Here is a 17,341-nt window from a genome sequence, read left to right on the forward strand (position 1 = left end):
TGAAGAGAACTTGTAGCGACATTTTAATGCCCCTTGTTAGCGTGTCAGCGCAGCGGTCAAAGTACGCGCGCACGAGAGAGAGGAGGGCACGATACCAGAGACGGGCGAGACGGCCGGGGAGAAACACAGAGTTCCGTCGGAGGCATTCGATGCTACACCTTTGGCAATGTCAGACGTTTGTCTTACGTATTAAAGTTTCGTTTTTTTTCTTCTTCCTATTTCCGATTCCGATTCTATTTTTATCCGACACCCTTTAACATAGGTATCGAGATGGTGTTCGACACTAACTTTCCAGGGACCCCTTACTGTTTATTAACTTATGTATATGTTACATATTGGGAAACAATTTAAGATAAAATAGAAAAAGGCATGTGTGAAATCACTGTGGTCTCTCGCTATGCCACCTCTACTTAATGAGCTATGCACAACCACTGGAGAAGAGAGATAGTACTTGGATAGCCATAGGGAAATTGTTTCATTGTGGTACCTTAATAATCTGCCTTGTTCCTGTTGGTTTAAACTTGCTCGTACAATTATTCTTAGACACGTAGTAGTAGATACAAGCAGCTTCCTTGTGTTCAGTTTTTGTTAATATGGATATTACACTTATTTCACTAAAATTTGTGTAATATATTCCAGTTTCACAGAAAGAGTCTTCATTGTCTCCCATTGCTTCAGCAGCCTCTGGAGCTGCAACTTCTTTTTGGGACTCTATAGGAAAGGTGAGAGTCACTGCCTCTGCAGTATTGCTATTTGCGTAGCACTATAGCATGTGCTTGTGCTTAAGTGAAAACCGTGTAAGGGAAACATCCCAATTTATAGCATCCTACAAAAGCAGTTTTGTGTGACAGATGATGTCTTGCACACTGGAGCCTTGTGACTGCGTGTTGCATGCTGATGAGACTATGCAGTGCTTTTGCCATTGTTGTTACTTTCTGTATTTCCACAGAAATACACTATCATGACCAGGGGCACTATGCTTCCCTTTAGAGCTGTGCGAATGAATTGTAAAATTTTTAAATGGAAACTAATACAAATATCTTACAGACACTGCAAATTGAATTGAAATATACCCAAAAAGCCCAGATCAAATACCTCGTTTCATGATGTGTGACACACCTCCGATGTGAGAGAGGTGCTTTCCATGCCTTCAAAAGCTTCTTCAAGGTTGACTGTATTGGGGGACAGCTCCAGCCATTGGTGCATGGAATCCGCGACGTTTGATGACAGATAACAGTTGAAGGTTACGAAAGGAAAGTTAGGTAGCAAGCGAGCTGGTGGTGACGATCCATGACTTGAAAACCCGAGACGAGGTAGGGACGAAAACAGACATACACAAACACGGTCTCAAACTCAGTTTGAGACCGTGTTTGTGTATGTCTGTTTTCGTCCCTACCTCGTCTCGGGTTTTCAAGTCATGAGTTGAAGGTTGTTTGCAATGATTTTTGCAACTTTAACGGCCTTTCTTCACCTAAGAATCAGTCTGAGTTTCGCAGTAGGGTTTCGTGTTAGACGCTGTAAAATGGTGGAATCTAGTGATGTCGCATGAAAGAGCATATTTTTCGGTTTAAAACAAAAAAAAATTAAAGAAAGAATGCACAAAAAGGCGAGAGGCAGCGCACAGTGCTCACTACCATATTTGCACGATTCTAATGTGCACATTTTCCACTCAAAATATGCACTCAAAATCATGTGAGCTCCAATCATGTCCAAAGATGGTAAGAGAGAAGCAAAAGATGGCTGACCACATCGCAGTAGACTCTGAAGAGGAGATGGTCTTCCTCTACATGAGTCCCGACCGGCGGTGATGGAATGTCCCAGCGGGCAGATGTTTATGGCTCACTTAGGATGGTACCGGTAGAACTGACGGGTCGGAGCGGCAGCTCGTGGCAACAGGGTCATATCATCATGACGTTGCTTCTCCTTTGTCTCGGTTACTCAAAAGTGTATAATGACTATGGTTCTGATTGTGCGACATTTCGATAGTATACCTTTCTCTTAATTTAGTTTTCCCGGATTCTTTAATTAGCCAGCATTATGCATGTGTAGTTCCCCGTCGTATATAGAGTATGTACTGTGTTTCGTACACCACACTAAAGGCCACGGCTGTTTGTGGGCACTTTAAATAAGATCAATCAATCAATCAATCATTGTCCATGGGCACCACATCACCACTTCATTCCCAACTACAATGCGATCACTAATATGTCACGTTTTCAATTGTTGTGTCATTGCTTCGTGCATGTGGGACAAGTGAGCAAGCTCAATGACTGCAGAGGGCTGGGCTAACCCGAGAACCGGCCCGACCTGCAGCCCGAAATCGGGTTTCAAAGTTGTTTTGGCTGGGTCGTCTAAGCCTCCGTAGCATCGGGGCTGAGCCGGGCTAGGGTCCGGCTAAGACTCTGTGGTTACGGGTCAGGTCGGGCAGGTAAATTCAGGCCAGTGCAGTGCTTTACCATGAACACTAGCGTGACCTGGCAGTGGGCAGGCTTCGCGCCGGACTTTAACATCCTGTATTCTAGACATTGTGCAACAGTGCTCAGTTGAACTGGTTAACGGCATACATAGATAGTATATATATAGGCATACATAGAGACGTAATGGAGCTTGCTGTAGCAGACCAGTTCCATGCCATTCAGCTTTGTGCCGATGGACATCGCAGGTCTTTAGTAATGCCACAAAAACAGTTTCACCATGTTTTACGCGCAGGGTGATTGAAAAAAAATTGTGAATCGAGTGTTGTCGTGTGCTTTGGGTGTCTCAGAGACGTGTGTGCATGATTCGTGCAGTACAGTCAACAGGGAGTTAGTTTCTAGTGTTTTAGGTGTTATGCATACCTGCTCATTACATTTGGAGCCGGGTTAGCATCTAGCTAATACAGTATTTAGTGTTCACTGGTAATGTTGGTGACACGGTTAGCTAAAATTGCCTGTCTGTGCTTTGCCGTTCCATATTATACCTCTGTTGCGCTTCATGGTGTTGTGCCAATATTGTATTTGAAGGTGGACTTCGTGCTGCGCGTGTTTATTACTCGAAAGAAATAGTCTTGCAACACCTGGGGACTTGAGATCAGTGCTGACCACGGAGTGCTGATTTTAGACAGCCGTGTCCCCTACAGTGCATGTATGAGCTTGAGCTTTGGTGAGTCTGACTGTCAGGTTCTACTCAAATTGATGTTGGTGCAGATCAGGTACAAAGGGGTTTTAAAGGGTTAAACTCTAAAACGTGATGCGCTACAAAAAATTTCCATTACGGAAGGGAAGTCATGATTTTGCTCCATTGTAGGCCTCAAGTACTTTGGGGAGCTCCCTGATTGGGATTTCATCCTTATTTCGTGCACCGTCCCTTTCCCTGCCGTCGTGGCATTCCACGGATGACGTGGCTCCGAAAATGGCAGCACATACGGAGGAAGCGACGCTCCCGCAAGGCCAGTTAGGAGACGAAGAGCTGAGGAATGTTGTGCGCGCAATTGTTGCAGAACAGCTACGGAAGTGGGAATCTGGCAAGAACTTTGTGTCACGTGATCAGGTGAGACAGTGGCAGCTTTTGGCAGGCAGGACTGCTGGCAGAGTTGTTTATAAGGGCAGTGTTTGAAATGTGGAGAGAGGGGGGGGTCCTTGTTGAACTCACTGTACTTACTCGCATAGTTCATAACCACCCCTCTGTGACATTGTGTAAAAGAAGGTACATAATACAGTTAAACCTCGATATAACTAAGTTGATAAAATCCGCGATTTACTTCATTAAACTGAAATTTCGTTACATGCAATATGGTCACCTAGCATGCAGAAATTTAGCCCTGGACGTGAGTAGACACTTATAAGATGTTTATTTTTTTGTCGAAGTAGTCCGCAAGCTTCGTTTGTACTTTATGTTTAACTAGCGTCGGTGTCATGAGCACGTCGCGGGCGCTCGGAACCGCGCACACATCTTCCACCGCGTTAGCTGCTGCTTCTTTTTGATAAGGGCTGAGAGTGGTCAGCCAAAGTCAAATGGCTTGCTACTCTTCCTCATCATGTGCTGGAGGGCTTCCGATGACTTCGTTCACGATGGATTCGTTTGTCCTTTTAATGCAGCACGAATACAGTCCTTCATGTTCTAGATCGTCGAGAGCGAACTCTGGAGTGTATGCTATATCTGTTAACAACGTCCTCCTTCCTTTCCCCTTTCTCTATCGTGTCCAAGATAGTTTGCTTGTCCGCCAACGAAAGCACTTTCTGTTTACCGGGCTTTCCCATCGCGGCAAGGGTGACAACGGGAAAAAGAGAGAGATGCCACGTGACGCGTACCACGTGTGCTCTCCACACATGCCCCCTTACGCCTTCGCCCGCATACATGGAGCTACAGTCTCTCCAGTCCTCTCCTAGATTGCACTGCGGCACGTTGATCTCGTTGCTCCGCGTTTTCTGGCCGCTGGCGCGGTGCATATTCTTCGGTGCAGTTTTGTTAAATTGAAATTGCTGCAAACAGACTTCGTTATATCAAAGTCTCCAATACACGGGGGTCCTATGGAAACGGATTTGAGAGAAATGCAATACTTTGTTACATCGAGAATTTCGTTATACTGAAGTTCGTTACATCGAGGTTCAACTGCATAGATAAACAAGGTGCACGCTCTGCGTGTTTAAAATTCAAATTTCCATTGTCCAATCATGATGTAGATCTCGCGGGTCAATGAGTAGCGGATCGTGCAGACGGGCTCCTCGTAGGGTTTGCCGATTATGACATGGTTGTTGTAATCTAGTAGATCGTGGTGATGCCTCAGTGATTTGTTTGACATTTGCACTTACTCGTTTCAACCTTTTGAACTGCACGTTGCGCTCCATCACTCCCGTTCACAGTTCGTGTTCACCGTGTTTAGGCGTCCTGGGTTAGCCTGTCCGACTGACATCCCTATTTTTGTTCTTTATCGCATCACCATCACCTTGTCACAAGGGGCCCACTCATTGGCGGGGAGTGCAAATTGTCACTGTGCTTGCAATGGGCCATTGCGATACCTGGGAATCTTATGACTTATTCGACTGATACGATGAAGGAAGAAGAGGGATGTGCGGATTGTGCTTCTTGCCCTGTTACAAACTTTGACTTTCTTGTTGTCAGGGGATGGAGTCTCTGTTGTGGCTTCCCTTTTGAACTTGACAATTTTTCTTTCCCCTCAAGGTGGAGCAAATGAGCGCACAGGTTGAAGACACACTCAAGGGCAAGCTGGACAGCGCGGAGGAACGCAATAGAGTATGTGTTGAGCAAACCTTGAGCAGGATTTGTTAGTAGTTGATCCTTTCCTCCTTCTGGCTAAAGGATGTCGCAGCAGATGTTGATCAACTGAAGACTAAGGTGGAAGAGCTCGGCACAGCGTAAGTATAATTCTGCATATTGTGTGTGAGGCACTCGAGGTTTCGTGTATACTATTGTGTTGTTGCATTTTGTTTTGTTTTGACTATTCTTGCGTGTGCCTCCTGGATGCCGGCCAATAGGAGGAAGCGAAGGGCAGGCACTTCCCAAGCCTCTACTCTCGCCTAATAGATCGTGCAGCGTTATTATTGTTTAGCGTGTCGCAAGGCTTCAGGCATGGCGCACCAATGTAACCAACGGCTGAACGAGGCTTAGACAGGAGTGTAGCTACCGTTATTTCGTCTGCCACAAGGCTTCTGCCATGCCGCACCAATCTAACCAACGGCTTTGTCGTCCGTCAACATGGGAACGAGGCCAAGCAAGAGTCGCGCATACTCCTGTTAATGGACGGCGAAGCCGTGTTTAATTTGTGCACCGTGGTCAAGGCCCCTGGTTTTCTCCTGCGGCAAATTCAAAATTCTGCGGCACCGACTAGTAAATTCCGCGATTTTCCACGGCAAGCGGTCAGCGGCTGCTTGAAATGGGAAACACTTTATTTTCTTGGATAATGTGGGGACCAAAATATTTTACAAAATTACAGATTGAAAGCACTGTTGTGGCTCAGCATTACATACATGATATCTTGACTTCTCTGACAAAGACTAAGGTCTGTCACTCGCGATCATTTTATACCTGCTGAAAGATGTTTCACCATGTACAGAGTTTACAGGAATTTTATAGGATGATTATAAGAAGGAAGCCTGAAGTTCTTGGGAAATACTTTTTCCAAATTTGGGTGGTAAAAATCAGCTAAATAAACATGTGCTTTAAATTTATGCAAATTCGGATGGAAAAACTTCCAGTATGCCGTATTCGAGGATAAATTGAGACCAGTGACTCAAACTAACTGTACTTGTTTGGTACAAACGGTGGTGTAACTGCATTTTCTGCCAAAGAAGTTAGTGTGCAGTCCTACAGATTTCTCAGTGAGGGTAATTTGATAGGTAAAAATCAGGTTTCACCCTAAGGAGGCAACTTTCAATTTGGGGTGCAAATTCGGGGAAGAATCGGGTTAAACCCTAAAACTTCACCCTCTATTGATACTCTGTGTCTACTGGAGTGTCGTGTATTATGCAGAGTAAACGGAAGATGTAGACCTGATTCAAACTCGTTCAACCAGAATTGGGTTGAATGAGGTTCAGTTCAACTGGATTACACCTGAATTATTGAAATAAAATGGGTGGTAAATATAAGCCGATATTTACCACCTGATGATGCTGAAAAATTTAACATGAAAAAAATCATGCCCTACATGACCAAGCACACAATTGTTATATCGAAATTTTTACATCTGCTTCAGTGGGTGAGCTGACAGGAATCAACAATTTGATCTCAGTGTCGTAGCTTTCTTTATGTTGAAGATGGTAATAAGTGGGCCTGACTGTATTCATTTTTTTGGTTAAACTGGATTGTTACTCGTGGAACGCTGCTGTTTGCTGGTTCTGTCACATTGGCACTGAAATTGTTTGACCTCCTCGTGTTGTCACATTTATTAAACGTCACATCATGTCTCAATGCTGTGCACTGTGGATGCATTATGTTTAAGGCCTGACTTTTTTGGGTTATATTTCCCAGCAAAATTGGGAGTAAATATTGGGTTATATTTTGCTTCAATAATTCGTGTGCAATCGGGCTGAACTGAACTTGATTCAACCTAATTCTGGTTGAATCGGGTTGGATCATGCATAAAGCTTTGGCTTACTCGACATAATACACATGACACACCAGTAGACACAGGGTATAAATATTTAGTCTATGCATTTAAGAGGCAGCAGGGTCTCTGTTTTGACAGTTTGTATGAGCATATTTATGCATTTACAGCACAGTTTCCAACGTTGTGTGCTAGGTGTGATGACTTTGGATTCCCCTGGTCTAGCACTTTTCGGAGAAATACCGGGTTAAACCCCGTTTTTCCCGATAGGAATCGAGAAGTAAATATCGGGCATAATCGGTTATAACCCTGAAAAGTCAGGCCCTAATTATATTGTCTGTCCTACCAATCTACACATTTGCACTGTGCTCTACAAGACAGTACGCTAGCGATCGAGGAGCAGCTGCCAGCCTATCTGCTCTGTGTTCCATTCCATCTGCACACTTCGGATGAGCAGGCAACGTTCGGATACTTTTGTGAAATTGAAAGTGTGTGCACACTTATCTCAGCACCACTACCGCTACGGGGCTGCTGCATTCCAAGTGGTCACAAATATCCATGGATATTCGGGGGACATTATCAAAATCGAAACTGCTTACAGGAATTACGTTTTTTTTTCTTTTTTTTTTTTCAGTACACTGTACCATTTAAGAAAAGATGTCCCTAGAAATGTACCACGAGGCATCGTCTGTTACCCGTCCTCTCCTTTTTAGATTGCAGTGACATTGTGAAATAATTGCTAGGATTCGCGCCAGCCGATACTAAAGTCAGCATCATCGCGTGTGTCACATTTGTTTTTGTCAATAAAGAACAGCTGACTGTCACGGCCCATGAGACTGCCCACAGGCATTCGGTTCGCAGCAGCTGACAGGAACAGATGACTATTGCTTGTCTTCTAACACTGCGGTAACAATAATTTGACTTATTTCTCTTTCAGCAACGCCGAGTTACGGTTGGTAGGTGACACGCTGAAAAAATGCTGCCGCGACAACAAGGAGGTGCTTTATAACCTCGATGCCAAAATAGCAGCAGCAGTTTTAGAGGCAAGTTTTTTTCTGACTTTGACGGTGTAACCTTTGCCTCACCGAGGTCTTACGATATAATTGTGCAGGTACTGAACCAGCCGTCTGCCCTGACTTCGGAAACTGCTTTCCACCAGTGGATTCTTGGTGAGCTGTCGACGCGTGACTCTCGCCTGAGCGTCGCCCTCGACGACCTACGTCACCAAGTGGCCGCCGCAGCTGCAAAGTCTCAACAAGCAGACATAGCATCGCAGGAGGCTAGTAGACTGGCCAGCGAGACAAAAGTGGCGGTCGCCAATGTTCGTTCGCAAGTTGGAAGTCTCACTGGCACTAGGGATTGTCCAGAAGGCGGAGGTGTCGGCAACATTGACGTGAAGAGCGTCGTCAGGGAAGCACTGATGCTGTATGACGCTGATAAGACTGCAATGCCTGATTATGCGCTGGAGAGCGCAGGTAAGCCTGGCCTCTTGGCATGCAGTACCTTTCTGTGCTCTGATTGTATCATAGAGGGGATACCCAAAAAAAAGTGCACTATATATTCTACTCCATAAAAATACTGCTGGTACAGTTGATGCAGAGATATTCGTCAACGATGTATTGAGTGCTAAAAGATTGTGTAAAAAAGCTTCCTGACTTGTTTCAGTAAATTACTGAAAGTTAAAGATCTATGCATTATCAACACCCTATTCTGCCGTTCTCTTGAGCTGTTCTGGGGTTGTTGGGTGCTTTGCAATCACCTCTTGAAGGCATATTTAGTGGCACAAGTGCAGCAAAAGTGCATACTGAGCTTTGAAATTGTTAGAAGGCAGCCAAGCAAATATTGTAAACTTTAGGCCGCTATGAAACTGCGCACTCTTTCATACAGACGAAGCTTACAGGTGGTATAGGCCTCCGGAAATGTTAAGAAGGCAGTCTTGCTTACTTCCTGACAGGTGGCAGTGTGGTAAATACACGTTGCACAGAAACATACGGCCGTGGCACCGCGCACTATCAGGTCTTTGGAATCCCCGTATGGACAATGACTCGAACACCTCGTGAGGCCATCCAGGTATGTCTTAATGTCTTGATTAGGGCTGCGAGGGTGTCTGGATTTTTCAAATACTGTAGCATATGTAACTATGTATACGATTCAAATGCCGAATCAAAGGAATGTCACTTCGGAACCAGACTGATTTGAATAGCTACACACGTAGTTTTGAATTTTTATCTCCATATGCAAGCAAGCGTGTTCACGGCGATGGTTATATCTGTCTTGTGTGCATGCACTTCAGTGGGCAAGTTGATTGTAATATGGGAGTCGTCGTTATATATGGGCTCCACGGTATTTGCTTTGGCTTTTTAATGACTATTCTCAGAGCCCTGAATGTAACGTAATGTTTTCCGTCCCATAGCCCGGAGTGAGTCCAGGCGAGTGCTGGGCGTTCCGAGGTTCGCAGGGCAACCTTGTGCTTCAGCTGGCCATGACCATCCGCCCCACTGGTTTTACCGTGGAACACATCCCGAGGTCTCTTGCCATTGGTGGCAATCTTGACAGTGCACCGAGGGAGTTCACAATACTGGTAAGTATGGGGCCGCGGAGATGGAATTACTGAAAAGAGGTCAGAGTGTGGGCACACGAAAAGTATGAAACAATACAGAGTTCTGGTACACCAGTCATGGGCTCCGGGTAGAACTGAAATTGTCATCCTCACTGCAATGCACAGGCGCAAAAGAAATACCGGCTTACCGCCCTCTTCCGAGCAACGGCCTGGAGGCAACATGCAGAGGCCTCTCCTACCGGCTGACGTGCTCTAACTGTGCCGAGCAACATAAAAAAAATGACAGTAAAATGAGTCATCTTGGTTATGTCTGGGAAATTGCTGTTGCCACATGCTTTTTATTCCATTATTACGAGCTAATTAGTGCCATTATTGTATTGGAACTTGTACTTGCCATAAAATTACAAGCACTCTTTATACAGGGGTTACGGAGGAGGCAGCGACCGGTATGTTCTGTGACACTGTGACGGTATACTGAAGCCAAGTGTATACAAAACCAGTCTGCACCACAACGGGAGGCTACCTAGGCAACCTAGGAAGTTGCACTACTGAAATTTTAGACGTAAAGGACATTCGTGGGCTGTAGTCATTATTTAAGAGTCCTAACTTTTTAATGGCAACCTCACAAACATCAAATCAAAGTCCCTCGTCAGCACCACTAAACTGCATGTGGGAGGGGCGCCACCCCTTCCACGGACGATGTCTACACAACTAACTTTGGATAACGTTGTCTCAAACTAAACACCGTCCCGCCTGTGTTGGTCCTGCGGCAAGGGCAGTTTCGTAAAGCAGGCTTCACCTGATGCACGGAAGTATCAGGTAAGCCCTCTTTCGGGTTGTGTCATTTATATTCGTGGAATAGTCGAATATTCGAAAACTCGAATTCGAAAATTCGATTCGCGAATCGAATAGATCGAGCGTTTGATATTCGATTCTAATTCGAGAACTCGAATATTCGCAAACCCCTAACTAGGAGCCTCTGCGTAACACAAGCCACTTCCTCTCATGCACTTGCTTATGTTTCCGCTTTGAGGTGTTAGGGGAAGTTTTTGTGTTTCGTTTGGTTTGCCTATTGACGCGTAGGAAGGCAGGCAGTGTTACCGTACTGGTACTGCAGGTCAAATGTTGTAGAGGTGGCGCCATGTTACTAGAATGCTGCGGCTACTGCATCACTGCACTTACTTTCCGACTGTTTTTGCTCCGTGACCGGGTTTTCAAGATGAAGTTGCAAAGCCTGTCGAGTTATGCACGCGAGATGTGTCTTCGGTCATTTATACTGAATAGAGTCATGGCCCTTTTTTGAGTTGCTACTTAAGGTGCTGACAAACTCTGTTGTCTGTGTTGTCACGTTTTTCGTGTTGCACGCTCTGGCATTTTCGGCGTGGAGCTTCTCAACCAGCTGGCACATGTTATACGCCATTCCATCAGCATTCATACATACTAAGACCTTTCCAAAGCTCATGTGACATGGCTAGACTTTCCACTCGTGAAATCACAAGCTTATCAGTTTTGGATGTCCTTCACCGTTGGGCAGAGATCTTTTATTGCTTATTGTCACCCCCTTCATTTCTTATCATTCTTGTCTGTGCTTATCTTCACCGTTGTGCAGCATTTTGACGTGGGGATAACGCATGCTCAAAACAGGTTTGTTAAATAGCAAGAGATGATGCAACAGTGTCGTTTGAAATGGGTTTGTTGAGTGAGTCTTTGATGATAATTAAATGAATGTGACACTTTTAGTTGCACAGATTTGTTTCATCATACGCGTGTGCAAATACAAAGGAAACCTCAAGCCGTGCAGGCATTTTGACGTAAAAGAGGATATTAAGACCTTTTGTGGCCAATTATAACAAGTACTGCACAAATAGAGTTTGCATTTTAGGGTAAAACACAAATAGCTTTTAGTGCTCTATTATGGTGATAATACTGTACAGGGTGTATCATTTTTCTTTTTTTTATCAGGGCTGATTGTTTTAATAAAAAGGCTATTAGAGCAACGTGAATTTCATTTTTGCAGGTGCGTTATACGGCCAGGTGGACATCCTGTTGGATAGCGTATGCCACCACTGGACGACTAATTAGATAAAAATTCATTAATTAACTTATTAATTAGACGTCTTTTGTGAAATGCGAGATAACAGAATTGGAGCCAGTCAGTATTCGAATCCGTCGTCCTTATTAAACACACACCAGCTGCCGTGGCATAGTGATTAGGACGGTCCCTTTCCACGCAGAGACTGGGAGGTGACGCAGGTTTGGATCCCAGCACCTGCTGTGCTGTCTGAGGTTTTCCCTGGGTTTTCCGAAAACTTTCCAGACGAATGTCGGCACAGTTCTCCCTGAAGTCAGCCCAGGATACATACTAACACCCCCCTAATCCCACACTCCTTCCTGCTGGCCTATCTCCATCTGTCCATGTCTGTACGCTGCTCATAGCCACAGTTGCTTCGCAGCGCTAACACGAAATTAAAAAAGGAAAAAAGTCGTTAAACACCATGAGAAGCAAACATACTTTGAGATAGAAATTACCAAATTTTGCTATATGCAAATGAGCTGAAACCAGAACTACAGTGCAGAAAGAGCGAAAGGCAATGCACGTGAGTAGAGATGCAAAATTTCCGGAAATTTTGAATAGCTCGAAAAAAAAACGTTTTTCTTCGTTTTCTTTTTTTGCAAAAAAAAAAAAAAAAATTGGGAGAAAATGGAAACAAATGGGGTTACTGCTGAGTTGAAGCATCGCCGGCCAAGCCACAGCATACAGTGAGCTAGAAACCCTAGTAGTGTTCACCCTCTAGTCATAAATGCAGAGCAGTCCACTCAGCGATAGGTAGTTGGAACAACCTGTCCAGTCCGACCAGAACTCCGACATTATGCAAACGCAATGGCGATCGCTTGGAGCAGCCAGATGTAGCTCTATGTTGGTGGTTCTTGGCGGATTAGAGGCACCTCAGGCACTTTTGGCGGGTCGGAATGTATCAAAGGCACGAAAATTTTCATTTTTTAATTTTGTCGCCTGGAAATTTTTGGCTATTTTTCTGGAGACAAGAAAAAAAAACGAAATAAATGTTTTTTTCTCCCCCAAATTTCAATTTTTTTCCCAGGGCTTTGCATCTTTACACGTGAGAGGGCCACGTACCTTTGAGCAATGTAGGTCATTATAGTAGGCACTAATCTGTTGGCCAGATAGACTGCTCTCCGACTCAGATAAGGCGAAGGTCGCTCCGTTTCTGCACTTGAAAAGTGCGTAGTTGTAGTTCTGGCTCATTTGCATAGCGAAACCACAAAGTATGTTCGCACCACAGGGTGTCTAATAAGGACGGTGGATTCGAATAATGACTGGCTGTCCAATTCTGCCATCTCGCATATCCCAGAAAACATCTACAGTCATGTCTACAGTCTACAGTCTCGATTATCCGGGCACCTCGGGAGTCGTCCCTTTTCATCCGGATAACGAATTTCCAGATAACCGAACCAAGCAAACTTTCAGGGAAAGTGGAAAAATTTGGGAGACCTCTTCATATGTCTCCAGCAAAGCTCCAGAAAAGGAAACAAGGGAAAGATACTTACTTCGAAAATTAATGCAAAGTGAGCTGCTTGAAATTAGTAGGCGCGCGTGTGACATAATTTTGGTGACAACCACGGCACCCACTGGGTCACCCTGCTGTTCAAAGAAGGGTAATGTCAAAGAAATTTGGTCCCGCGCACATGTTTTTGTCTTTTTGTAAATGCCCTTGGCATAGGCCTAAAGACAAGGCGCTGTTTTTTCGGATTGCCTGGGCATTGACATTCACATGTAGATTTCTTGCCCCCAGTGGGTACAGGAGTCACCTAGATACAGAAGTCCCGCTAATTGCATCCTCTCCCTCCTTCGCTATGTAGACATATAAAGCCAGAATGCGTCCGCTACTACGATTCGCCGTTCTGTGAATTGAAAGAACTCGCAAATGATTGCAGCTAACTTCGACTCTGCGAACCTGAATCTGTCGACAAAAAGTGCAACACGCTTTCCCGAAAGTCAGTCTTGAGAAAGATAGGTGACCGTTTTGCGCTTTATTTCAAAGATTCCCCATTTAGTGCGCGGGGACTTTCAATCACTACACGCAGACGACGGTGGTTCGTCTCCGTGGCTACGACCTCTGAAAGCACGCTCGTGATTGGCTACCACCGTTGAAAACAAGATCCTGATTGGCTGACTCTTAGTAGTTACGTCGCGTCGACGAGTAAGCAGGCTTTCACTATCTAGGTGGCGTTGGTACAGGGCACCTCTTCCGCTTATCGTGTACCATCTCTACCGTGTACCAGCACACAAAAAAAGGGAGTGACTTCTAAAGAAAGGGGAGTCAAACAGAGTACAGAATGCCGCGCTGAGATGCTACCCTTTTCCGGAATAATGCGAACACCGCACATGCCAGGGACAGAGGACGTTGCCACTTTTCCCGATACGCGAATTGGAATGACCGAGGTCCTGGAAGGGATTGCTCCCCGTACTTGCTGTCCGGATACGGATAACGAATTCTGGATAGCAGAGACAAAATCCAATAGTAGCAGGTTTGTTCCCAATAATGTAGTACGGATAACGAGTTTTCCGGATATCTGAACTCGAGATAAGCGAGACATGACTGTAATTGACAAGTTAATTAATGAATTTTAGCTAACTAATCGTCGAGTAGTTGCATATGCTGTCCTACAGGATGTCCGCCTGGCCGTATAACCCACGTGCGAAAACGAAGTACACGTTAACCTTTTTATTAAAAAATCTGTCAGAAAAAAATAAGATAAAAAAATAACACCCTGTGTGTTGTATGAACAAGCATAAACTACAGTATGGTATGACATAGGATTTTTGTTACATTTTGAAGGGTCTGGAGTCTGATAAGGACTACCAAGGCAAGGTGCTGGGAAAATACATCTACAACATCGATGGCGACCCGCTGCAGTATTTTGCAGTTCAGGTGAGATGGTTTCAGGGTTTCTCAGGGTTTCAGTAATGGATTACCACAATCACCAGCTTGCCTAACTCTTTGCCATTGATATTTAAGCCTATAGCATGGTAAAGAAGACACCTAAAGATAATTTCATGATCGTTTTCAAGGCATCCTTTATGACCACCCTGATGATTTCTGCTCTAAAATAGCTTTAGCCGTTTTGTGTGAGGAACTCATCAAAAGCACCTCACGTCGAAAGTAACCACCGATGTTTAGCGCCACCTAATATGAGAATACCACCGCTTTTGGTGAAAGTACTTCGTAAGCATTCATTTCTTTAATATACCGAGTAGTAAAAACAAAATCAACAAAATCAGCGGTAGTCCAGCCACGTGATTGGATTGTTTCTTGTGGGATGACTCAGGGAATTAGTGCTCATGTCCGCCTGGCCGTGCACCCTGCCCCATGAAGACCTTCGTAGACATCATTCACCATCACGTCATGGAGAATATTTATTTATTTGCTTTATCACTCTTTCTTTTCTCTCTCTCTCTTTCTTTCTTCAGTGCGTACACGTGATATGATGTTGAAGTTCAGTGAAGTCCTTATGATGGGTTACAATGTTGATGGGCTGTGAGTTGATGTTGAATGACGGGTCATGATGCTGACAAGCTCAGAGATGTTGTCGAGTGATGTGTTAATGACGATGGGACGTGATGTGGTGGGCTGTGAGTAATGCATACCATGATGTGATGACGAATGAATTTCAAGAGAAGTGTCGATCTACGGTGCGACCTACCTACGAAACAGCATCCATGCTGCTGTCCTAGCCTTTTTATAGAAAACCTGTAGAAATAAACTTGACCAACGAAGAAAGGAGGGGGAGTTCGTAAAAGTTCACACATAGGTAAAAGTCCATACACATCCGCTTGCTCCAGATTAGTGAAAAAAGGGTTGACAAATCGGCCTTGCATTCTGCCCTAGTGGAAATCATGTTCCCACCTGGTTTGCAACAGCTCTGCTAACCAGGTATATCTAGGTTAAGATGTGTGGGGTTTCCGAAAACTGAACTGGTTGTTGTGGCAGAATGCCTGCTGAAGGAGCTCGGGATCGACAAGCCGAAGTGGTGGGATGGCATCCATGAAGCTAGACCGGTGGTCATAACTAGGGCCCCACTTTTTCGGATTACATTTTCCAGCAAAATCAGGGGTAAATATCGGGTTATATCTCGCTTCAATAATTTGGGTGTAATCTGGTTGAACTGAACCTCATTCACCTGAAGTTTGGTTGAATTGGGTTGGATCTGGCGTAAATCTTTGGTGTACTTGGCACAATACACGACACACCAGCAGACAGAGAGCATCAATATTTTTTTCCGTGCATCTAAGAGGCAGCAGAGTCTCTGTTTTGGCGGTTTGTATGAACATATTTATGCATTTACAGCACAGTTTCCGAAGTTCTGTGTTAGTTCTGAGTTCGGATTCCCCTGGTCCAGCAGTTTTCGGGCAAATATGGGGTTAAACCCTGTTTTTTTTTTTTTTTTCTGATTTGAACCAGGAGGTAAATATCGGGCGTAATCGACTATAACCGTAAAAAGTCAGGCCCTACTCATAACTTACATACATGGGGTGTCCCACAGTATAAAAAGAGCAGGTGCTAGGTTTGGAGATAAGGTGATATTTTTGGCACTGCATAAGTAGGGCCTGACTTTTTAGGGTTAAACCCGTATCCGCCCGATATTTACCCCCCGAACGAAATCTGTAAAATTCGGGTTTAACCCGAATCTACCTGAAAACATCCGGGTCGCGTGGCACACTCATAAGCGTGCATTAAAATAAAGTTTGATAACATTGCTAAACATTAGTTCCATGTTAAGACAAATTTTTATTAAACAAAAAAAATCACCCGAATACACCCGAATTCCTGACGACAGAATATGCCGTAACGGGATTTAACCCGAATACACCCGAATTTTCAAATAAAAAATATCACCCGATATTTACCCCCCGAATTTGGCCAAAAATAAAAACCGAAAAAGTCAGGCCCTATGCATAAGTAGCAATCACTTTGTTTGTTTGTTAACGATATCCAGGCTAGATGCTGTGGTGTGCGGCACAAAGAAACCTTTTATACAACACATTTTGAATGTAATTTATTATATTAGATTGCGGGGCCTGTTATAGCGGGACGCCTCTTCTGTTCAACACACTCCTTCCGACCACTTAGCATACGTTGTAGGGAATGCAGTTGTGAGCCTTGCTTTGGTGACGCTTTGTTCCCGTGTAGAAATGCGGAATAAAACGTGGGCAATAATAGAGGCCTTTTACGTCGATAAAACTTGCATTGCGTTAGTGCCCCTTCCTTGTTCTGTGGAACTTCGAAAAAGGTTATCTGAGTTTGGAATTGTGATATAAACCGGACAAGAATTGGGGATGTTCTCCTTGTGCACTTTGTTGATAGACACCTTCATTGTTTCTGTTTGCGTGACCTTGCTGACTGTGTGTATATACACGCTGTCTCTGTAATAAACTTCCTTAGTTGCGAGTCTGCAGGCCTCTTCGTCACTTCGTCCCTAAATCTGTTTTGTCATGTCCGGTGCTGCAGTTTGAGAAACAAAGATAAACACCCTGTACTGTAGGTCATATGGTTTGGTGGAACTGGGCAAGAGTCTGCTCTGTACATAGACTGTTGTTGCCAGCGGCACTCTTACCCGTCTTGCAGTGTGCACTGCGAACTCCACCTGGTTAGAGAAAGCCTGCTCACTCGTCGACATGACGTAACAACTAATAGTCAGCCAATCAGGATCGTGTTTTC

General features: G+C 44.5%; 1 protein-coding gene across 2 annotated transcripts in view; it reads left to right on the plus strand.

Moving 5' to 3' along the window:
• LOC135391686 (SUN domain-containing protein 2-like) overlaps positions 1–17,341 on the plus strand; it is a 36,228-nt gene that overhangs the window by 16,409 nt on the left and 2,478 nt on the right. The window contains exons 9-17 of one of the 2 annotated variants that reach the window (XM_064622025.1): positions 640–722; positions 3,286–3,528; positions 5,161–5,232; positions 5,299–5,354; positions 7,980–8,085; positions 8,154–8,517; positions 8,997–9,112; positions 9,456–9,623; positions 14,462–14,554. In XM_064622025.1, the coding sequence (XP_064478095.1) occupies positions 640–722; positions 3,286–3,528; positions 5,161–5,232; positions 5,299–5,354; positions 7,980–8,085; positions 8,154–8,517; positions 8,997–9,112; positions 9,456–9,623; positions 14,462–14,554 (1,301 nt within the window). Of the gene's footprint in view, positions 1–639; positions 723–3,285; positions 3,529–5,160; positions 5,233–5,298; positions 5,355–7,979; positions 8,086–8,153; positions 8,518–8,996; positions 9,113–9,455; positions 9,624–10,024; positions 11,558–14,461; positions 14,555–17,341 lie in introns of those variants that run through there. The other variant, XM_064622026.1, reaches the window with a different exon arrangement.

The sequence above is a fragment of the Ornithodoros turicata genome, chromosome 4 (genome assembly GCF_037126465.1).
Source record: "Ornithodoros turicata isolate Travis chromosome 4, ASM3712646v1, whole genome shotgun sequence".
NCBI classification, from domain to species: Eukaryota; Metazoa; Arthropoda; class Arachnida; order Ixodida; family Argasidae; genus Ornithodoros; species Ornithodoros turicata.